Here is a 24,604-nt window from a genome sequence, read left to right as displayed (position 1 = left end):
TACACATAGAGCTTTAGCTCATGCAGCATACTTTGAGAGAACAACTCACAAGGTATTATCAATGCACCTGCAGAACCAAGCAGGCAGTGGATAGCAGCTGCAGTCGAGTGGTTCTGTTTCCATTCCTTCCTCTCAGGGAGAGAGATCTTGGGCAATTTTCTCCTCTGCCCAGAACCCTCACTTGTGCATGTTAAAGTAGGTTTCTACTTTGTTACCCTTCCTTTTCATCCTTTATCTTTCTAATTATCTTTCTAATTAGTTTTCTAAAAGCACATCTCTCAGGAAAGAAAGACGTTAGGGTGAGTAACAGTGAAACAATGTAGGCTGCATTGCTATCAATCTGATGGCATATTTTCTCTGAAACTCAGATGCAAACTAGCCAGCTGGGGATATGTCTGGAGAAGGTGGCAATGGAGCTGATGGAACAGGGGAATATCACTACAGGCATATTTCTCCAGGGAGTCACACTTTACCTACTGCAAAAATTAAAAAAGGCCATTTCCATTGAATGAGGCATGTCATGTGGTCTATATAATTATTCCATGAATAACAGTTGCACACCTCATAGACAGGAATTTGGGAATTGTTTTGTTTGCCAGTCCAGGATAATGAACTTCCAAAATTTATGAGATCATAATTAATAGCAAAAGGGACAGCTGACAAAAACAACAAGACATTCAATGAAACTAAGTATATTGAATGTCTATAAGCTGAAGATTCAAGACTTATTCTGAACTCCTCAATTTCTACTCTTTACAACTGAGCAAACAGCAAAATCCCATGTCTGAAAGATTTCAGCTACTAAATATAGAAGTAGTTTCCATCAGATTTCCATTATTTGAAAAACAGTATATTTCCAGATCCTCTGAAAAACAATATAATATGTTCTCTACTACTATAGCGATCAATCACTGAAAATGGAGAAGCAGAATAATACCAGTTATTTGCCAAACTGTACAGAGTTTTCAAGATATTACTGATGACTTGCAACTTATCTGAAGAAGTTATTCATAGAAGGAATAAGGATCTTTTAACTTAATACTATGAGCTCAAATTACAAGGATTTAATGTTGAAAATAATTTAACTGAATTATAAAACTATATAACACCTATTTTTCTGCACGTTTGTTCTGTAAACTATATGAAGGGACATGTTCGGAGGACAAGACAAAAATACAGTTTAGGTTATAGCCTTGGGAAAATATCTTCTCTCAGATTATTTTAAAATCATTTTCTTACATGGATTAATGTGAAGTAGTTGGCCTGAAATTTTATGTACATTAAAATTATTCTAACATGGTGGGGCAAATCTCTCATAGATTATCAATACCTATTTTAAAGGAACAGTTTACAAGGGAATATTGGCCTTTGGCTGGAGAAGAAACTTCCAAAGGAATCTCTCCCAAGAGAGGGTTGCATTTTGACCCAATTACTTCTCATTCATGCCAGACAGCCCAATGCAGAATACAGAGAAGAGAAACACTGGAAATGTGATTTGAAAGTATCGCTTTTCACTTACCTGGAGTTTACATTTATCAGTCCCTTCATTACTGTGGGGTTTTTTTCCCAGTCAGCCTTTCAGTGAAGCATAATGGCAAGGAGGGGTAGGGGTGGACACCTGACTTGTTCACCATTTTCTTTCATTCTTTATTAAATGCCAGTTATGACTCTAATCACGATGTCTCTAAGCACTTTCAGTTCAGGCAAGTATCATTTTATAACAGAAATTTGCAAAAAATATTTTAAAACTGTTTATACACAAAAAAATGACTGCTGTACTGCATAACATGCAGCATTATCCCCACTACCGTTCTATGGAAGTGTATCAAAACAGAGAGAGTCTGGAATTCAATTTCAGCCATAAGAGAAATTCAATTTCATATTTATCTTGAGACTGCTGGGTTTGCATATTTAATGTATACATATTTTATGAATTAGAACGATGGGTTATTTAGATTTGGTAGTGTGCCTTTTTCTACCAATTCTGTATTGTATGGTCTAATGCAGTCACCTAATGGTTGCTGTCAGTAACTGCATCAATAGCTGTCTTTTGGGGTTTTTTTAAATAGACACCAAGCAACAGAGGACCTGATATATTCTTCAGCCAAAAAATGTATTTAATGTGGGTAGTGTCTGAAACAAAAAGATATATATTTTATCTATTCCTTCAGATTTAAAAATTACTCCTTTTGAAGGACTTCTAAGATTAGCAAAGAGGTCAAAAAACTTAAATTGGCTAAGTAGCTCCAGACTGCTGCACTTTCATCAATGCTAGCAGCTTTGACCATTAGGAATCGTTTCTATTAGACCACTGTTAATTTTACAAAATCACTTGTTACAATCCAGACATTGTCAGAGTTTGATAAGAAAAACAGGTCTGTACTTAAGATTTTATACTGCAGGTTTAAGCTCTTGTTTCTCAGATCTGAGTTAGTTTATTATGAAGTTACAGCCTTAGCCATTATTAAAGAGCCACCTATCAGCAACCAAATTTGGTAATATAGGCTTTGTAATAGAGAGAATTGATCTCCTGGGACAGCAGGCACTGTGCAGTTTCCATATGACACAAGAAAACACTGGTAACATTCATTGTGCTGTGAAATGCAGCAATAACCAAAGTCAGGAAAAATGGGAGTACCATGTATTACATATAATATTCACTGAATATCCCAAAGAATCACTATTTACACACAGCAAAGTTGCCTTTTATGGTAGGCAACTGAATGGCAGGAGTTCCTTAAAAGCTGGTTTTTAAAAAAAAGTTAGACCCATAGGAACAGTTCTAAAGGAAACACTAAATATGCAAACTTTCTCCACATTACTTTCTACTATGAATCCTTTCTAGTAGATGCTAAGAACACAGAAAGCACACTTGGTTCATGCACCAAAATGTCCTTTGGAACAACATATACCTTGATTTACAAACTTGTTTTCAGGCAATCAACTGCAGCAGGGGTGAGCAAAATGGCCAATCCAGCCAGCAGCCGGACTGCATTTCCCAGCAGCCCTTGCCTGCATGGCATGGGCCAGTCTCCACGGAGACCCTTGCCGCAGCTGTACTGTGAAAGCTCAAGGCTGGGGTTGCTATGGAGATCAGCCCCAGCAGTGCTGGCAGGGCGCAGCAGAGCAGGGCAGGGGGCTGCGCTGGAGCCGCTGGGATCTCATGATGGGGGCAGCTTGCTCCAGAGCCAGAGCAGAGCTGAAACCTGTTGCCTGCATGCTCTGGGCAGGGGTGCGCAGGCAAGGGATCGCAGCTCTGCTACTGCTCCGGACCAAGCTGTCACCGCTGGAAGAAGCTGCGATCCCCTGCCTGCGCACCCCTGCCCAGAGCATGCAGGCTACAGATTGCTGCTCTGTCGTGGCTCTGGAGCAAGCTGCCCCCATTGCAAGATCCCAGCAGCTCCAGAGCAGCTCCCTGCCCTGCTCTGCCACATGCCCTGCCCGCCTGGCTGGGGCAAGTCTCCATGACAACCCCAGCCTTGAGCTTTCATAGCACAGCTGCGACTGGGGTCTCCATGAAGACCGGCCCCAGCCATATGCCGGGGCGGCTAGAAAATGGAGTCCACTGCCAACTGGATCCAGGCCGCAGGCCAGACTTTGCCTGCCCCTGAGCTACAGGATCCAAGCAATTCCAACAGGCATCTGCACAGTATATATATTGATGTATAGACTGTAGACAGACATGTCCTTGGATGTATCCTAACACAGCTGATCTGCTTCACCAGGCGACACAGACATTACCCATCATTTTAGGGAAGGGCGTGGCAGCATGATATGCTGGGAAATCCTGGGGCACGCCTCTGCACTCCTGGTGCTTCTAGGACCTGATCCTGTATGCCACAGGAATTACCCTGCAAGAATTGGGCCCTGAATTCCCCAGAAGCACCTGCTCAGGACAGCTGGAGAGTGGAGGCAGCTCCAGGCTGCCTCTGTTCTTCTGCCATAAAGCAGACATGTGCCACACACAAAAAAGCAGCACAATTTTTTACCACCTATTGCTGCAGCCATAGTTTTGGGCATCTGTGGCACAAAAAGCTGTATGGATGTCTGTTTGCTTGGGCTTTGTATCACCATAAAAATGTTTATGATGGCACAAAGGTGATGTTTGTTTGCAGCCATAGGGACATAAGGCCACAATAAACCTTCAAACAGGTTTTAAGAGGAGAGAACATGAATTAAGATTTCCTTACCTTGTAAGATGGCAGAAAGCACAAAACCCCTTGGCCAACAGTATGACATACTGAAAGCAGAAGTGCTCCCACTTCGTCCTGGAATTCAAAAGTCTCTGCATGTTGGAATGTGGCACATAACTTCCGACCGCTGGGGCCTGCTCCAATGGTACCAACCCAAACCTGTTGTATTAATAGTTCAGTGTTATAGTTATATGCTTATATCTAGTTAACAGGGAAACTTAAAAAAAAAAAAAACTGATGCCAAATATTAAGGTATTTCTAGGCAGATTCATGCTAAAAAACAAACAAAAAGTAAGAGGAAAAGAAAAAAAAGATTAAGATACTAAAGCAGCATGTACTGTTATCAAAAGCATTTATTTTCAGCTGGACTGATGAAATACTACCTTCTTACTTCCTTTCATATAGGGCTACAATTTTTCAGGATATTTTTATTTAAATATTTAATTGACATTTTTATTCATACAAGTAAATGTCCATAAATAACTAATATTCCACTAATTTCATAATAGACAAGGTTATAATTTCAGGAGAGAGAACCATAATCACAAACATTTACCTGTGAGTTTGAAATAACATGATTTGCCTCAAGCTGGATAGAAAACTTTACACCAAGTTCTGAAGAAAATGAGTCCATTGGAGAGAGTGTACCAGATGTTAGGACAATTGTCCTAACATTATCGCTTAAGTCTGAAAAGGCCTGGAGGAAAAACATTAAGAAAATCAGTACAATCTTTAAGACTACTATGTGTACATTTGTGATCAAATTAAGCTAGTTATATAGCAGTTTTATTTCACACTTAGCTTACCACAGCTGGATTCAAGCACCAAAAGTTAAGCATATGGACTGGAGTTTTCTGCCTTGAACTCCGCTTATGTTTTGGTTGTGGAAAGAAGCCATTTCTATCTGAAATATCAAGTTGGGTTTCATTTGTCCAAACATATGTTTGTTGTAAAGCAACTCTGTAGTCATCCGCAAATCTATAAAGAAGTAAATTAATATAACTGTTAATAGATGTAGCCTACAATTTTGTTTGTTAAATGCATTTCAGAATGCCTGTATCATGTTGCTTCAGTATTAAACTTTCAAAAATCAAAGCTATTGTTAATATAAGGCACTTTTATCTTAAGCAATCAAACTAACTGTGTACAAAACTCTGCCTATAATAAAAGGATCATGCCCTAGCAGAAGACATTATTAAAAATGTAATTTTTCGAAGTTACGTGAAGCTCCATTTAAAAATAAACCAAACCACCAAATTCCTGATAACTTATTACTTATTACAAAATTAGTTTGGAATCAAAACATTTAGTAGCCACAGTTGGCTTTAATGGGCAAAGTGTCCAAATGCTGGTTTATATCACTTTCAAACCAATGTAAAATAATTAACATACTATTGGAATTAGGCAATGCTATATGAAAATATTCCAGTCTAAACCTTGATAGAAATCTTTGTCGATGTTTATTTATTTAAAAAAAGGAAACTGATTTGGTGGTATGGAACTCGAGTTTTTAATGGGTGTTTACCCACATAAAAGAAAACATTGCCACAATCCTGTTTAAATTATAGGTTTTGTAGGAGAAGCCAGACTGACATAGCAGAGGTGCTGCACAGTGGAGAAAGAGACAACTTGGCCAAGCTGCAGAAGTAACCTTGTGCTATGCATGTTTCTACTTTGCCTGGCTCCGACCAATGCTCGTTTGTTCTTTATCACGTATAGCAAAGTTACCCAAATGTCCCATAAAAGATTTTTATGTGTGTTTATACAAGGAGGGATAAATGGCAATCAGATGCCTATGAAATGCATTCCCTTGCAATTTTAATATTTCTTGTAGAAGGAAAATAAAACACATCTCAGACTACGTATTTCCACTGACCTGCTGTTATCTTTAAAAAGATACGCAAGAACCATGAATAGTCCATTTAGCACAAACTGAGTGGCAGAACTCACTGTGGGAATCTCAATAAGCTCCTCTCCACCATCGAACCTTGTTACTTTTTCTTCCTTTTCAAGGACGGCAGCAAAATGTTTCTACAACAGGCAAACTCCACATCAACATCCTTCTAAAAAATTATCTCGGACCAAAAAGCAATACAGATCCAAAGTGTTTGCTAGAACATTTTAAAATAACACTTCTCAATATAGTTGCAGAAACCCAACCAAAGGGACAAATTAAAGAGAAATTGTATTATACTCAGTGCTTTCAACATGTGTGGCACCATACAGAAAGAGAGGCCTGTCTGAAGCATGCAGCATTATGCTTTGTTAGTCCACTAGAACGAAGATAGTTAGCAAGGGCAGAATAAACAGACAATATTTCAAGGAACCACCTTTCAATAATGGCGTCAAATCAATGTATCTGTTGTTAAAACACAAATAAAGTTGTTGTAAGACCAATCAAGCAGGGCAGTGTCTGCTACTTTTGAAAAATGCTGGAGGCCAGATCTGGCCAGCAGAGCCATTTCATCTGGCCTCTGGAGCTTCAGCAGCATTTTAGCGGCAGGGGGCTTCAACGCTGGCTGGGCAGCGGGGAGAACCAATAGCAGCAGTGTAAGCCAGGTTGGAAGGTCCCCCCCTGCTCCAAAACATTGCCAAGCTCTGTTGTAGAAGATACAGAAATCGGTTCCCCACTATATCTGGTTTACACCCTTGTAACTGTAGTGGCCTACCCCTGATTTACAGCAAGCACATATTTTGAAGACATTTCTGAAAAACTGGACTCATTTAAAGAACAATCTATAGTAGCTTAAGCATGTTTAAAAAAAAAAGAAGCAAACAGCATCATGCATTTTACCATTAGGTTCCATATCATTAAAAATCTACCTGTAAGATGGGAAATGTAGCATTGGTTATTCCCATGTAATGCAAAATGGTGAGCATTTCTTTTCCAATCCAAACTTTACAGGAGGTTTCATACCCTCTTTCTGTAAGCTGACTAGAGGTTTGCTGTAACCAGCTGTAAATAGAGAAAACAGTAGTAATTATAAATTATTTCTTTACTCATGTGAATGACCATGTGAGATATCCTCCAGAAAACTACACAAAATGGACTTCACAACCTGTCCCATACTCCCAGGACAACGACAGATATTTAAATGCATTTAAGTTCGGATTCTTATTCCTTTTGTCAGATTGGTATCTTTGAGCTCCGCTGATTTCAGTGAAGCTGCTCCAGATTCACACTGATGGAAGCAAGGAGAACATTTGCACTAAGGGTTCACATTTCCCCTATAACATTTCTGAGTTTACTGAAAAAGGGGATAAAATATAACTTCTTGTTGTTAACATGTCAGGGATGTTTAGGAAATATTTCTGTAGTTTCATATCAATCCAGAATTTAGTTATCCAAAATATTTAACCTCTATAACTGGATACTGGCTAGTTTGTGCTATCTCCAACGTGTAGCTTTTTGGCTAATAAAAAGCACTGAGTTGTTCTTTTAACCATGAATGAATGTTTTTAATACATGTGCAATTATGGCAATTAGGCTAATAAAAACTGCATAGTTTAGTGTTGCTATAAGCAAAAGATGAAGACAGCAGTGTTAACAGATCATTACGTACAGCAATACTGCAATGAAACAGCAGCTTTTCACATTTAGAGACTTGAAATTGTGTTATAATTTAAAAATTTAGCAGTAACCTCATCCTAACTAAATAATCCACTGAAAATGCAGTGGGGCTTCCTAAGCATTTAAGCCTGTGCCCAGGTTATAGCCAGACTCAATTTTCTAATTCTTATATCCCTCATGACAGGGATAATATTTTATCTAGCCCAAATGTGTCTCTGGTCAGACATCCACTGTTACGGCGCTCTTCCTCTGTCCAACAAAGTATGCAAGCTGTTCCCTCTGAGAAAATGCCAAAGCTGTCTGGTTCATCAGCCAGCAGGAGGCATGAGAAGGACAGCTGTCATCTCCACAACTGTCCAAAACAGGTCTGATATCAACTAAAGTAGCAACAATTTGAGGGCTGTTTCAGATTCAGGTCTCCTGCTACTACATTGCAAAACAAAATACCTAATGGAACAGTTTTAAAGTCAATTTGCTAAACAAAGAAACCCCTAAAACCTGATGGAAATCTCCCACTTGACCACAATTTGCAATATTTGAAGAAACAGTGATAACTGAATTTAAGGATCAGCCCCAATTCTTCAGCTATTACATCAAATACAAAGAATCAGAGTTATGGCCATTATATAAGAAACAAAATGAACTTGTGAAGGACAGAACACACTCTGGAAGTATTAAAACATTTCCTCATCCTAAACCTTATGTCACATGTCTTTTGAAATGGTCAGCTGCTAAAAGCAAACAGCAATCAAAAATAATTCTATACCAGTCTAAAGGCAGAGGGTTTAATGTGATATTTTTAATTCTAGAATAAAAACACCCCATTTAAAACCTGACCAAACTGAATGCAAAATTATTTAATTTTGCATTCCAATTGATTGAATGAGACACAATACCATTTTAAATAGTAGAGCAATACGCATGAACTAAAACCACCTGCTTCCCAAAAAGATACCAAGAGGCACACACAGTGAAACCCTTGTAAACTGGCATAGCCATTAGTTTGGAAATGATTTAGTGAAGAGGTTACAAACTAGAGTTCACATAGAAGAAGTCATCACTACTAAAAAAAGAGTCCATTTGCCATATAGCTGGCATCAGATTTACTGGGCCTTTGTCTACATCTCTATAGGCATGGATACACACACATATGCTCACAAAGAAACTCTTTAAGCCGGTGTTTTAGCACATCAATGGCATGTAAACTCGGGCATAAATGCTTTCTGGAGGCAGGAAACTTGACAGAGAATCTTCCTAATTACTTATGTAAGCTACAGCCATCACTATATGCAATAACATTTTACTAATTATTGGCTATTTACACCCAGTCCCTTGCTTTCCACCAGATGCTTTCTCTACTATTGGCAGAGTTGACATGAGATCAACCTCAATTTTTCTGATACGGTTAAAAGGCTTGAGGCAGTCAAATCTCTAGCCATGTTGCTTTTATTTGTTGCTAAGATTTTACCATTTGAGAGAGCCAGGAAAGGAGAATTAGGGGCTACTAGGAAATCATTCATATCAGTAACACGCACATGGTACCGCGCAGCAGAGCGAAGAGGGAAAGGTGGCCAAGTGGACGGTTTACCTTATCTCTAAAGTAAGCAGGGACTTGCTAACTAAGGAAGACTTCCCTAAGCAGCACTGTAACAAAACCCTGGTATCAAACATGATTAAAGAAGCTTAGTTAATATAGACAAGGCTGCTCGTTTTCTTATTTCTTATTTTTATTCCATGGGCTTCATTGCTCAATGAGGTTTGTCAGTAGGTTTTCCTACTTGTGCTGAAGCTAAGAAGTAACAAGGTCAATCCTAAATTCTCTAGTGGCAACAGACTCCTCTGCCACTACTCATCTGGTCTCTTCCCCTCCTCTTCTTCCTATTCACCCCAGTCCAGCATCTGGCCTTGTCTCTCTTTCCCCAAGTGGTTGCCTCAGTCCTGTTTCTGTTCTCTTCCTGCTATCCTCCACACATCCCTGTTCCCCTATGTCGAACTGTCAGATCTTGACCCGGTCTACAACTCCTCCTCAAGTTTCCGCCCATACCTATTCCTGTCCTCTCCTTCCCATGGCTCCTGTTCCTTGCCTTGCCTCTTATTCTTGTTTTTCTTTCCTCCTATCTGCTGCTCCACTCTGCTCTACTACTATTCCTCCCTCCCATCTCTTGATCCTAATCCCATCTTCCATGCCACCTTGGAAACTCTTCTACATCACTCTCATTCCTTAACTCACTGTATTCAAGTCAGGTTGCTTACATCCCATGAAATTTGGGTGCCAGCTGGGGGAGCACTGAGAAAACAGACAAGTCTTCTCTCGCTCTCAATTACTGTGCAATGCATCATAATGATGGACCTGAGAGAACAATTACAGGGAAAGCCCTTCTCTACCCCTAAAATCAAAGGAAGGAGCATGTTCAATTGGCCAGTGGGGGTGGCATTAAGTGCAGTCTGATCATAGGTAGAAGGTCTAATGCTATGAAGCATGCTCAGTGCTGACAGACTCTTCAGAATTTAATTAATAAAACAGGCCTCTTCTGAGAATGTACACACCCAGTTTTCACAGGGACAGGAAAAGGTACATCCTCAATAAGTGGGTAAAGCCCTTTCGATAAGTCAAGTGCCTCTTCCAAAGCGTGGTGCATTAGAGATTTCAACAGAAGAATTGCAAGAACAACAGATTTCCCACTGATCTTGTTCTTGGAAATGGCTGAACTAATTTAGCTGGAGAGAAAAAAAATTGGCCTCCAGCAGATTCACAGCATGGGACAGTTTGGCAAAGTTACAAGCAACTGAAAACAGGATCTTATAGTGGAAAGTACTGGGCAACTTTAACCATAGGCATTGCCATTTGCACTGTCTAAAATAAAAGCAAAACCCAAATGACTGCCTTTTTACTAAATCAGCAACGAATGCCTATTCTCTCCACACATTAAACACATAGTTTTCCACAGCTTGAGGAGGGAAAATTTTCCATGGGAACGCAAGTTTCTCTAAAACTGACTAAACGCTACTTTGTACTGATGTGATAATGTTCTCTCGAAGGTTCTCAAAGCATTTGATAAATGTTAACGAATTAATTCTGACAAAAGCTATGACGTAGAAGAGTGTTATCCCTGTTAGTCAAATGGAGAAATGGAAGCACAGATAGGGTAAGATGAGTATTCAAGGTCTTGAGGTAGTTTTCAAACATGCCTAGATAATTTGGAAGACTAATTCCTATTTTCAAGAACGCAAGTTAAGCACTTAGATACTTCCAAAAATATTTTTCTTCAATCTATTAGCCAATGTCTTCCCCTTAAATCGCTCTTCCGTCCTCCAAATCAAACCAAGGGGAACCAGGGAACTGTAGGGTGGGGAGGTGTCTAGTTATGGCATCTTATCAGTGATGCTACCTGGGCTCTAGCAAATGGCACTGGTATAAAAAGAGGCCCAGAAAAGAAAGATTAAGAAAAAGCAAATACTTGGCAAAAGGAAATCAAGATAAGGAAATCAAGATAGCTGTCTTACTTTGCCAGACTGCAACAGACAGCCCGCAGCGGCTCATGATCCTTCCGTCTGATGTTGTTGTTGACCATGGAATCCAGTTCTTCACGAGCAAATCTCAGCTGGGTTTCTGTAACGCTGTAACTAACCGACTCCCGTGCACAGTCCTCAATGTTGTGGGCTTCATCTAAAATGACTACCTGGCCTTTTAGCTTAATTTCCATCTACAAAAGAAAATAATTGTCCGGTAAGACAAAGTGAAATAGATAAGTAACTAACAGCAGCAAGCAGGTTTGTCTTTAAAAAACAAAGTTATCCAGATTCTGTCTCTCATTTGCAAGCAATAGAATTTTTTTTTTTTTTTTTTTTTAAGACCTTGATCAAATTTCTGCAGTACAGGAATTAGGCAAGTTCTTTAAAAGAAAGACAGCAAAACCCAGAGTGAATGAGAACAAAATTATACACCAGTTGTTTTTTTTTTTAACGCTTGTTTTCTACTATGTGAAAAATTCATACAATTAACTAGTTAAAATGTAAAACCAGTAAAACTTTTATTTAAATGTTACCTGGGGTATTATCGTATATACAGATTAAAAATAAAACCCAAAACAAACTGTAAACCACCTCCTTTCTACACTCTTTAATCTCTTTAATTTAGGTGATATATGTAATACTAGAAAGGATTTCAGATAGGGGGGTGGTTTTTTAAAGCTGGCGGTGTCCCTTTGATGTCAAATTCTTTGTTCATCTCCATTTACCTTGAGTTAATACAACAAACAAAGGTCTGCTTACAAATATACTTACGCTCTCTCTTATTTGGGGGTCTAGGAGGTAGTTGTAAGGACAAAATACAATATCTGCCCCTGACATGAGCTCTCGAGCTGCAAAATAGGGACATGCACGCAGTTTCTTTCCCAGGCTCACAAGTTCTTCTATGTCCCAAGCCTGACACTTCTTATGTACAAACTGTAGTGTATGTTGCTCACTTAATTTATGGACACTATGGTAATAAGAACAGGAGCTGCCCTAAAAGTAAATATGTGCAAGTAATTAGAAGTTCAAAGTCAAATATAATAAAAACAATGGTGAAAACAATTTTTTTTTTACATATTTTGTTAAAAACATTATTGTGAAAATTTTTATTTCATTTAAAAATACTTTGAAAGTGTTGCTTATTATTTTGAATGATTCTAGTTACAAATATCATGTCAGAAACAAAAGTATAACCTCTCAAATGCAAAGGAGTAAAGCATATTTCTCCAGTGGAATCAAAGAAGTCTTTACATTTGTTTCAGGAGCGTCAACTCAATGGTTGATTCAAAATCAGGAAAAATAATATAAAAAACTAACACAACGTATTTATGTTCACCGCAAATAACTTAACGCACTCATATCATCACATTTCCAACCAGAGGTATCTAATGAATTTTAATTAATATTAGAATCCACTTCAGCCTGTTCATGTGAACAAGCCTCTTTGGTAACAGCTCAGGAGGACTTCAGTTTGTTTAACAGTAAAGGTAAAATTATTACTCAGCCCATGATTTTGAAACCAGTCCTTCTGCTGGTGCTCAAGCGTGTGAACACAGCACACCATCCTGGGGTGTCTGGGTTTGGTGGACAGGCAAATCTAAATGTATGGATCAAATCTCACCTGCAAGGTACAGGGAGACTTGGGAAATTTAACACTGATTAACAGAGCTGTTCTTAAGATATAAACTCCCCTTTACTTCTCTGCTCTAATCAGCCTGAATGCTACTTTTTTGCTTCTCTTCTTTTATTATAAGTTTAGTTTTTATGAATTCAATAATATAGTTCTCATAATAAAAATATAGTATATAATTTGAAAATAAGCACCAAAGTTGAGAACAGATTCCTGGAAAGATATCCTTTGACGGCATTTAATGCTGCCTAGGCACATGAAGATTGATAACCAGAACAGGAAAACTCATCCCTTTTTAACACTGTAACACAACCCTAAGGGGAAGGTTGTCAGTTGAAGTGTTATCACACTTAGTGCTTTTTTCTCTCACAAATTGTCAGTTATCTATTTATCAACTCACTTCTGTAATATGGTCTTAGTAAACACAGACACTTAGAGTGACAGTGTAATTGGCCCTCATTACCACTACAACTTACCCTTAGGGCTCAAGAACATGAAAAGCAAATGTTCACTTACACTTGAGTAAAAATAAACTTGAAGCCCAAAAGACAAACAGAATTTAGGTCTTAAAAGAAAGACCACTGGAGAGGAACAAAAAATAAAAAAGAGAGCGGGGAAAAAAAGGGAAAAAAGCTTTGTTTATGAGTTTAGATTGCTAGATAACTGAGCTGCACACTGAAAACCAACAAAAAACTAGTTTAGAAAAATATACCAACATTATTGATACCTTTTGCGTGCTATATATTCATGGAACACTTTGTCATTGTCACTCAACTCATTTCCCTGCATTTATGACGATTGTATCTGTGTTGCTGACCAAGAAAGGGGGAAAATTGTTTACAGCTTTTAAACTTTCCTATGCTAAATACAGACAGCTGGGAAAAAGTTTTCCTATTGGTCATTTCCTATTGTTTTTTTCCTGGAATAAATAGACACAGAGAAACCAGGGCTGAATACCTAATTTAATAATTATGAGAATATGCCCTTTTTTTTTTTTTTTTAAAAGGCAACAACCTAAGTTTTGTACAGGCAAAAGTGTTATTACAGCTATAATTAACCTCTCAAATTCAATCAAGTGCAAACATTATTCGTCATCATATGCTTTTAAAATGTTGATGATACGAATCAAAATGTAGTAATGATTAATGTAATTAAACTAAAATGAATCAGTTGAAGTGTTATATCTTTGAGGTGTTACAAAAAGGCTTCCAACCAGCCTGGCATTGAGAACTTAAAATTTTACTCAGTCAGGCTACTTAGACAGATAAATCTTTGTTCTAATGTTTTTAAATGAATATTAGTTTTCTGAAATAGAACTACTCACATGTTTTCCTTCCAGCAATTCTACACACTTTTCGTTCCTGTTGCCACTACTGGACACCCTCGGATGAATGCAAGTATGATCCCGGCTAGAAAGAATTGTCATACGGGTGCCAGAGTATGCCGTCCTTCGCAGCTCTCTAGTAATCTGAGCTATTTGCTTGTGTGTTCGAGTTCCAAAATATATTTTGGGGATGAGTGACTGTCCTCCATTTTCCTTCCTCTTTGTATTACTAGCATCTTTACCATTTTCTTTTGAAGAACAGGAACACTGAGTACAAAGGATGGGAAACTGCAACCAGAACAAGATAAGGCTTAAGACAAAGCGCGTGTACCAAATCTCTGCATGAACTATTCAGAAGTTTTCCTTTAGAATAGTTCAAAACATCCCACTAAACCCCAAGTTCAAGGTATGAGACAGTGAAGAAGGGGCTCAGATTACAGGTTGCATTACAAAATCTAAAGATAGTTTTTAAATGCATTAAGTCAAAAGGGAAAAGTACAAGAAAATCATAGAGAAGACAATATGTCACAAGTAAAAAAATTAAGTGATTACCAAATTAGCTAACTGCTCAGCTCAGAACGTTCTTTGATACTCCGTAGCAGATTTTTTTTAGTTTAACATGCTACTGCTTTAATTGAAATGAAAGACTACTATGTTTCCGTAGTGAAGTTATTAAAGTGAATGCATGGGTACCAAACTTGAAGCACATCTTTGGTTCCAGTGGCAAGGATTTTTGTGATCCCTTTCACTGGACCCACTTTCATCAGTTTATTGCGTTGCTTCAGAAAAGGGAGGAGAATTTCAGGTTTTACAAAGCAAGAAGAAAAACTTCCTATTTCATTTTTACTGTCATCAAGTATGGCAAATCAGAGGGAACTGACCAATGACACAGATCATTATTATCCAGGGAAAAGACACAGCAGTTCAGTACCAAGCCATGCAGGACACCTGGTGTTAAGAGATCTCATGCCTTGAGAACGGAGGCAGAACATCTTATGCAAGGGATACTACATACTGCCCTTTAACTCGGATGGCAATTCTTTGTTTCGTAGCAGAACAAAAGTGTGAGAAACAACAGTGCGGGGTCTAAAACTTTATTATTTCTTTTAACTTGAACAGGTATCTACAAACTGTTCGACTGCTAAAGGAAATCAATTTTCCATTGAGGGCTTGATCTTAAAGGGTGCTGAGTACTTGGCTCCAATCCAGTAGAGCACTTAAGTAACTGAGTCACGCAAGTGAAGTCAAAAGGATTTCTCACAAACAAAAATTTGAGCATGTGCTTAAGAGCTCTGCTGGAGCAGGACACAAGCATGTAGTGCCTTGTAGGAATGAGATCTGACTGGATGCTCAAATTAAAATACTGGGAGCTATGTTTTAATTTTATTTCATCTGCAAATCAAATTTGGTTGCATTAGATGCATAACATATATTCCATTAGTGATCCTCCATCATCCTATTATGCCATGAGCCAATTAGAGATGAACCAAAGGAACAGCCACTGCAGAGTTCCCTAATTCTTAAGTAAGACCTGAATTGTGGAAAAAAATGTTTTGTATAATAGGACAGCTGATTTTTTTATTCTAATTACTTTGTTACTGAGAAACTTAATATTCCCAACCTCTCCCAAAAACAGACAACTAAGACGACTAAAGAATCTTATAATTAAGATAAGAGTAGAAGGGGACAACGAAAGTATAAAGAAATCTGTACAGTAAAAAAACAAAAATAATCAACCAGCATATCTGACTACTGTAAAATAGTTTATACTTGAATTTTAGTTTGATGGTACAACAGCTGAAAGATTTTTTTCCTCTCAATTGTAACCAGTATGATTATCCCTCATAAACAAATGCTAAGTCACGGCATGTGTTACACCACAATACTGGGGATCAAGCTGTCTCTTAGCCTCCACTCTCTGGAAAAGCAAGTTCAAATTACCCTCGGTCCCACTCAACCTTGTCCGCCATTAAATATTACAATACATGATAGAATGGATGTAAATGTGACCCTTCTGGAGCTGTCACTCACTGGGATAAAAGGTTCACTGATGTGCCAAATAAACAGGCTGTCAAAGCAGATAAAGTTACACCCATGCTGGAATTGTTACATTCCCCTCTCAGGTTGCCAGTAACAGCAGATTTCATTACGGTGTGCTGCCACATTAAATAGCCAGTTCCAAATATCCTGCCTTCTATATTGAATAATTACTTATTCACCGAAAGGATAAAAAGACGAGTTATGAATGGGGCTCTTGTCAACAGTGAAGCAGGAAACAGCTGACATGCGGTGTATGTTACATATGCGGCAATACCCGACTCAGTTTATACTCGCACAGAAAATTGGAATGCAAGTTATATCATGATATTTCTGTCTATATTCCATCTTGCTCTTTGAAATAATGATAACACTTATTAACATAGTAAGAGAATTAATGTAACTTTAAGCTACAGAATCAGTTTACTTTTGCCTACTGTGCAGAGCTTTTAAGCACATACCTATCCTTTCCACTTTAATTCAGTTTTTTCCAAGAGATGATGTAATATCATTAATCCTTCATGAAAGGATAATGCTGGGCCTCAGCTACAGTGCAACTCTATTTCGCTAAATATAAATAGTAGAGAAATGCAGAGCAATACAATTTCCCAAAGCAAAGAAATATCAGTTGTCCTGTTTTTTAAATACATTCAGGAAGACAGCAAAAATTCAGTTAAAATTCTCTGCATTGAAGGCCAACAATGGTAATTCCTTCTATGGTAGGTTTAAAAAAAAAAAAAAAATCAAAGAAACATGTCTTTTCATTAAAAATATTTAAAAGGTAAAATTAAAAGTACAGTGTCTGCATGCATGTGTGGGGGTATATAAATTACAGTATTTTACAGGTGGCCTTAAAAGTTTTTCTTAAAAGGTTTGAAATTGGCATAATACTGGCTTTAAGAAGCACTTCACCCACTACTGCAGCTTTCAAATGTTACCTTTTACTGAAAAATCAACATCAGGAAAGTTGTAAACTTGGGCTGATTTTATAGTAACCAGTAAAAGTATAAAACTGCCCCGCAGTAGTCATAACATTTCTGAAAGCCACAGACGCCATCAGCCAAAAAAACTTTTAAAAGGTCCTGTATAATGAAAAGAAACATTAAGAAAATGGTTACAAAGTTGAGCTCTTTGTTTCATTTGTTTTATTAAATTGGAATTTCTCCTTTTAAACTCCTCTTTCTCTGTTAGAATTGATTTTAAAGTCCCCTTTTAGGAAAGATCTTTCAGAAGTATTAAAAAAAACCAATGTTATCTGAAGCACTTCTGGATTAGCCATTGTCGCATCAAGAAAGTCTTTATAATGCAACTAATTTTCCCATTTTTCATAACTTGTGTCATAGGTAATTTAAAGCAACAAAATGTAGCGTGTGTTTTTATGTAAGCTGTTCCCCAGCCCTACTCATACAGAATGATTTTATGACCCACATTCATAGGGCTACAAAATGTCATGCTTTCATGTTGGAATTTTTCCACCTTTATTTTCTAATAAGGCCCTCTTTTAAGTTAAAACGTCGATCCCATCTAATTTTAACTAAAAAAAAAAGTGTCATTTATCAACTTCTTTAAGCCTACAAAATTCATCTTCTTTGAGGAAGGTAAGTTTGGGGCAGCATCCTTGAAGGACAAATGTACTGTGAATACCGCACATGAAGACGTAAACTTTTTTTCTTTACGTTTAGAAATAAAATTATTGCATGGATTTCCAGAAATAAGATCTCATATTTCTGTCCTCAAGGACACAAAAAAATCCTCTAGAAATAAAAAAAAATCTAAAAGTTGCCATGGAGTTTAGATAAACAGTTATTTCGGGGGACACGAGCAGACTGGGTTTTTGAGTTTGTCCCAAATAGACCATAAACTAACATCCAGTTTATGACATAAAACACAATAAAATCAGTCTAAACTGACCAATGTCCTAGGAAATCAAACATAAAAGGACAAGGTTAAGATGAAAGGATGGTCAAAGTAGTGAATTATTTCTGAGACTACTTAAGTTATAGTCATAGCGCCTCTGACAGAGGTGCTTTTTAAAAATAAAGGTCAGATAAGAAACTCTTGGTTATCCGAACATTTCATCAGTGACGTTTTTGGTTTCATATTTTCGTACAAGAGAGTTTTTAAATCATTCTAGCTACAACGTAGCATGGATTCTTGTAATTTAGCAGTTTCCATTACTATGGAGGGTGGGTACTTTATACTGTTATAAAGTGATAACTGTTATACAATAATTCACTTGGGAGTACTACAGTAGAAAGTATAAATCTGCATATCAGAAAAGGAGGTGCTTGCTAAGCTACAATAAAATTTGAAAATCTTTTAAAGCACATATAAAAGTATCTGTAATTTTCCTTCCAGTGTAAGGAACAAACGTTGAGCTAAGATGAATTACCCGTATAACAAAAACTTATTTTACTAACAGTCCAAGTACAGTAACCTTAATGGCACACTGCAAGGTTAATTTTTCTCTGTAGTCCACAGGGAGTCAGCAAAAGGATTAGGTTAGGAGTCTGGTCATTCAGTTTTTGTTAGATTTACACTGCCATCAAAGCAGTCTCTCAAGTGTTGAGTTTGTTGTGAACTGAATTGTACTGCACAGTTAACTTTCCTTCAGCTGCAAACTCCTAGAGGCAGGGATCACGTCCCCCCCACTCTGTCTGGATACAGTCCAGCAGCCATAAAAGTTCAGTTTATTTCCATATTTATCTAAATATATACTTTTGCTAGTATTTCCCTAAATTATACATATATCTGGAATTGAAAAAAATATATATTGTACAACTCTTTAGATAAATATAACAAAAGAACAGTACTGAGAAAGCAGGTAAAACTGCAATAAAGAAACACATTTCTATATAAGATGCAAGTATTCTTGTGTGTGATATCTTTATTGGACCAACAACAGATATAGGCAAGTTTTCAGGTATCATAGTACTCTCTCCCTCTAGACTTTTATGACTTTCAGGCTACTCAGAAGAATGTTATTTTTTTTTTAAAGAAAGATTATGGGCAATGCCTAATTTATACACGAGGTTCTCTCCCACAGCATGAGCACAGCCAAGTTTATCCGTAGATGTTAAATACAACTGTGGTCCATCTGTGTCACTGTTTCATCCAGCCAAATTGTGATGCAAGCAGTTTAAAAATACCATGTGATTTAATTCTGATAGAAAAACTCTGGCTAAAGCAAAGATGACTTCTTTTCAATCCGATTAAAACAAGGCTTAGTTCCATCCACACTGGGCTGAAAAACAGCTGAGCGACACCTGTTTTTGTTTGCACTCTAATGTTAAATCTCACTTAGCAAGATTAAAAGGGACAGGACATTTAGATGGATAACAAGAATTTCCAGTTATAACAGAATTGCAGCAGTTACACTTTTGTAGGGGACAAAACCCCACAAGCTTCAGGGCTTAAATTCAGTTAAATTTTTAACTGGTAGGATTTAGGATTCAGGCTTTTATTAAGGGAAGGAGAAAAATTTCCCCCCATACTGCAGGGCTCCAGGAACCTTCCTTGGAAGTATCTATTGCCAATCACATCAACGACAAGATACTGGAGTGGATACACTGTGAGTTGATCCACTGTGGCACTTCCTCTGCTCTGCACAAACAGGGCCCAAGATAAACCAGCCTATCGCATCAATATTTATATGGTAAAGAATGCAAAAGTCAGAATAATAAAAGGACAATCGAGTACACTGAGACGTTCAGAGTGTAAAATAAGGCTAAACAAACACTGAGGCTATGATCTTTGAAGCACAAAGAGATAAGAGGGTTTCTTGATATCTTCATCTACATTGCATTGGTTACAAAGCTATCTGAATGATACAGTGGTGAATACCTGTTGTGTGAAATCTCGCACAAGCGCACCCTAGTAAGATATCAGAAGTGACATTACTAAAGCTTTTCAACTATTCCTTTTTAAGCTCTGTTAAAAGGAGCAGTATTCTGCTGCTACTGTCTCTTGATTAAACTGCACAAAGCAGCTGTTTATCCACTCACAGTAACCAGCAGGTGAACCCGATTCAATATTTATCACAGGCTTTCACAGATCACTGCTAACCAAGCAAACGTTTTAATTAAGCTGGAACTTGCTTCAAAGAGCTCATTCAAGATGTCAATCAGCGGGTAAGGGATCGGATACGGTGTCAGGTGAGAGTGTGTAATACAAATCCACAACTTTCTTCATCCCATCGCGGTAAATTAGCCTGCTCTAGAGTCCGGACTCTGATTGTAACAGACTGCCAGTCTCCTGGAATGTGTAACTGAAGTCACTCAAACTCTATTGTGAAGGTTGTAAGCAATATGTTAAACTGCAATGGGCTAGCACATTAAGACAGATTCTTTTCACAGTCGTTTTTTGATACCCCAAGTGTTTGTTACACTACTCTCCATTTACTGTTTACTTTTTTACCTAGCATAAATGGGGATTCCTTAACACAGCTGCCCCAGTTTCTTCAAGTCTATGCTTCAGCGGAATTAATCAAGGGAGTACCACAAGGATATAATTTCTCATCCAGATTTATACCAGAACGACACAGTTTCGCAAGAACCCACAGTCCAAGAAGAAATGGGGGTTCCCAGGCCGAAGGCTGATAGAGGCTAAGGACAGTCTGCTGCTGCGGGCGAGAAATTCCTGCCTGTATCGTGTGTCTGAAGGCTTGTCTTTAATGTAGCACTGGACAGCGCTTTTCCCCACTCTTCAACTGCGAGGTAATGAAAGGGATCAAAGCCAAGTGCAGTCATAGTCAATGGCACAAACACTCAACCAATCCTGACTAAGGCCACAACCTGGTATCCATTTTTAGTGGCAGAAATTTCTGAGAAAGGGTCCTCATGCTTCCCCACTGCTCCCTTCCCATAGACTGGTCTGGAAGGGAAGTGGGGAGAAGGGGGGCAAAGCTCCCAGCCCATTCCCCAGTCCAGGCAGATGCTGATCTGGATGAGTGCAGGGAGCATTGCCCTGCTGCCCTGGAGAGAGCCTTCCCAGCCCCAGTTCCTGGCCCCGAAGGCTTGGAAATCACCACCCAGCCGGGTGGTACAGACAGTAAAGGGGAAGCCGGCAAGGCCTGAAACCAGGCTTAAGGACAGCCTCCCAGAGCCCGGTTCCCAACCCTGCTGTTGCTGCCCTGGTGGCAGTCCCTGGGCTGGAAAAGAGGGAGGGAGCAGTGGCTGCTGGTCCCATGCCCTCCGCAGCTCACTCCCCACGCCAGGATGTCTCTGGTCTGGGGAAGACGTGGGGAGCACTGCCCTGCTGCTCTCCCCTCCCAAACCAGACTACGAGGGGAGCATACAAGCACTTCAAGTAGAAAATGTAATGCCTGTTTGTGGCCTAAGAAGGGAACCACCTTGTATACTGCTTGGATTTTACTGAACTAACTTTAAATGAAAACAGAAATCAACATATCCATTACTGACAAATATATAGCATCATTCGAAACAATTCGGATTCTGTTCCCATATTCGTCTCAATTGTCTTCTGCCTTCTCCCTCTATGTTATTCATAGATGCTAGGGTCGGAAGGGACCTCAATAGATGATCGAGTCCGACCCCCTGCATAGGCAGGAAAGAGGGCTTATATGATAGCCAGAACCATAACTTAACACCTAATTTTGTTTTCTTTTAGAAAGTAAAATATTAAGGAAGGAACTGCTTAATACTAATGCTTCAATATACGGCCCATAACAATAGCTACTGAAGTGGGTAGCAAGCATGCCCAGCCAAAACAAAATAATTTTTGGCTTCCTGTTAAAGTTGACAGCTGCCTTTTCTCCTCAGTATGATTCAGTTGGCCATCACCACCACCACAACAATTAAGCAGTGTGATATTCAGCATTGTTTTTCTTTTCTTTTACTGACAAAGAAAACAACCAGCTAGCCAAGTGACTGATTTATCCAGACAAAGCCCCTAGAAAGTTCCAAACCAGATGGGAAACACATTTGTAGAGAATACTGGTAAAATCTGCACTCAGGTTGGACTGAACTAATGATGATACCAGATTAAGGATTCACCCAGTGCCAGCTAATACACTTAAGTCCTCCCACAAATGAGACCATGAGGCTCGCTGATTAAGATGCCTGCCTACAGGGACAGAAGCGTTCCATACGTGGAAAGAGAGGAGAAAATGTGTAAAAAAAACCCCTTGGCTTAACACGGTGAAAATGATGATCTAACATATAACTATCATCCTGATGGCAGTGCTTGTCTATTAGATCTCATACTTTGTTTTCTATAGTTAGATGGCAAATGGAGCCAACTCATTTGCACAGTACCTAGCACAGCACAGCCCCAATCCTGGTTGGAGCCTGCAAGTGAAACAACACACACAGCCAGAACCCCTTTTTATTCACGTGTTTCTATAAAACTCGGGACACATTTTGAGATTTTAAATCTGCTTAAAACAATTCTAAAGGCAGAATCTATGAAGTTTACAAATGTTTCATGTGAATTAATGAAAGCATTTAAGCAAGGGAGAACACTATGCCACATGAGCAAAAAATAAATTAGGGTTGAGATTCTTACATTATAGTCCTGTCTTGCTCCTGCAAACCAGCACTGCACAGAAGGCCAAGGGGTATTTGCCCCTCTCTTTTGTGCGTGTGCTTTTGTTTAGCAGCATGACTTGGGTAAAACAAGCCAGTGATTAGGCTGCTATACTAATATAAAGCAATTTAAACTGGTATTGCTCATTTTGTTTCATCAAAGTAAAGAATGGCATAAGCACTTTATGCTGGTCAAGCCTGGAGTGTACCTTGGGAACTTTGCTGCCCTACCTATTCTGGTATAGGTAGATAAGGCCTTACGTTGTCCTATTTAAATAAGTATACAGCTTGCATCAACTTTGTGTTCTCCCACTTTTAAAAAGCTGTATTTATTCGTCTTCTCACATTTTACTTCCTCCTTGGGCTACACCAGACTAGTTTCTTAACTACATAATCTTTTTGAACTGTTTGAATAGTCACACCATGCAAGAAGTCTACGTGGCAATTTTAGAAGTTCTCCATGTCCTTGGACCTTTTCTATATCTTGTCTTCAGAGTGCAAAGCAAAGAGTACAATATATAACATTACCATGAAAGAGTGATCAGTGAGGAGATGCTGATAGAAGGCACATTGTAACTATAAATAGCAAGCACATGAAACCCTAAAAAAATAGCAAGGTATAGCTGAACAGCAGTAAGGATAAAGAATGTAACTATGACATGATAAATGGCTCTCACTTCTCCCTCTCTCTTTCTGGGCAGCAGAACATGCTTTAGATTCACTGCCAGCTGAAATGTATTTCAACACAAAGGACAAAATGAGGTGAGAGTATGACCTGAGAATGCTCTTGTAAATTTTTCTCTAGACATTTTTTGGTGGGATGGGGGGGAAATCATTGTATTTAGGAGTTTACCTTAATTTTTCCTTTTATAATTAGAAAAGCATGTATTTTTACAGCTTCTATGCTAGACTGCATTCAGGGATGTGGGAGGCAAATGGAAATCTTCAGAGTGACTATGCTCTCCAGAAGCCAAAACAAAGAAATGTGAAAGACCATTGCCAAGACCATGTTATGGAGCACGTCATTTTCTTACCATTTCAATGCTGAAAAAAGAAAACAAGGGAAAGTATTTTTTTAAATAGGTAATTTGCACCTATCAGCACGTCAGTGGGCTGGTCAACGGAAAGTGCTCTTCACTTCCCTTAAGATGGGTCAAGATCAGCCTGATGGCTGATTCTTGGGCTGCTGACATGCTTATGAGGTAGCTGCTGAAAGTGCTTATGAGTCCACATGTTCACCCCATGATAATTGGGAGTATTTTACACAGAGACTTCTGCCAGCCCATTTTACTGAGAGGCTCCTGAGTGCCAGCTACATCAGCTACCAGATGTAAGGCCTCTGAGAAGCTGCAGTGCCATTTATTAAAGCTGGGAGAACTAGAAATAATGATGTCTGGGTTCTCTTTCTGACTGCCACATCAATCCTTCAGAGTTTTGGAAGTCATTTAGTTCCCCTTTCCCTCAGCTTATTAAACTGAAAACAAGAACAAAATATACCCACTATCACAAGTGTATTGATGTCTCCTTGGCTGTACAAAAACACTAATCTCTCTCATTATTATGGTCAACTAGGACTGGCCCCCAATCTGTGAAAGCTGTAGAGACAAGAGAAATAGAAAATAGTGGATCTACTCTCTCTCCAGCTTCTCTGCTCTGCACAAATCTGATTTCCCAACGGGCCTTATTATCAGAAAATTCAAGGGGTGGAAGTGAAGGAAACTAGGCTACAAGCTCCTGAACTGACATCTAGAATGCAAAACAGCGCTTGTGCCAAACCCGGACTTTCAGCTG

The 24,604-nt window shown here is 38.6% G+C and overlaps 1 protein-coding gene across 1 annotated transcript in view; it reads right to left on the bottom strand.

Annotated features, from left to right (window-relative positions):
- BRIP1 (BRCA1 interacting protein C-terminal helicase 1) overlaps positions 1-24,604 on the bottom strand; it is a 96,463-nt gene that overhangs the window by 56,857 nt on the left and 15,002 nt on the right. Inside the window, exons 7-14 of the mRNA XM_006016063.3 lie at positions 14,232-14,519; positions 12,049-12,270; positions 11,269-11,468; positions 7,017-7,149; positions 6,070-6,224; positions 5,000-5,171; positions 4,750-4,890; positions 4,191-4,352 (exon numbers count right to left, since the gene is read on the bottom strand). Of these exons, the coding sequence (XP_006016125.1) occupies positions 4,191-4,352; positions 4,750-4,890; positions 5,000-5,171; positions 6,070-6,224; positions 7,017-7,149; positions 11,269-11,468; positions 12,049-12,270; positions 14,232-14,519 (1,473 nt within the window). The remainder of the gene's footprint in view (positions 1-4,190; positions 4,353-4,749; positions 4,891-4,999; positions 5,172-6,069; positions 6,225-7,016; positions 7,150-11,268; positions 11,469-12,048; positions 12,271-14,231; positions 14,520-24,604) is intronic.

Source organism: Alligator sinensis, unplaced genomic scaffold, assembly GCF_000455745.1.
Source record: "Alligator sinensis unplaced genomic scaffold, ASM45574v1 scaffold118_1, whole genome shotgun sequence".
In the NCBI taxonomy this organism is placed as follows: domain Eukaryota; kingdom Metazoa; phylum Chordata; order Crocodylia; family Alligatoridae; genus Alligator; species Alligator sinensis.
Note: the sequence above shows the minus strand (reverse complement) of the source record. Positions and strands in the feature narration are given on the sequence as shown.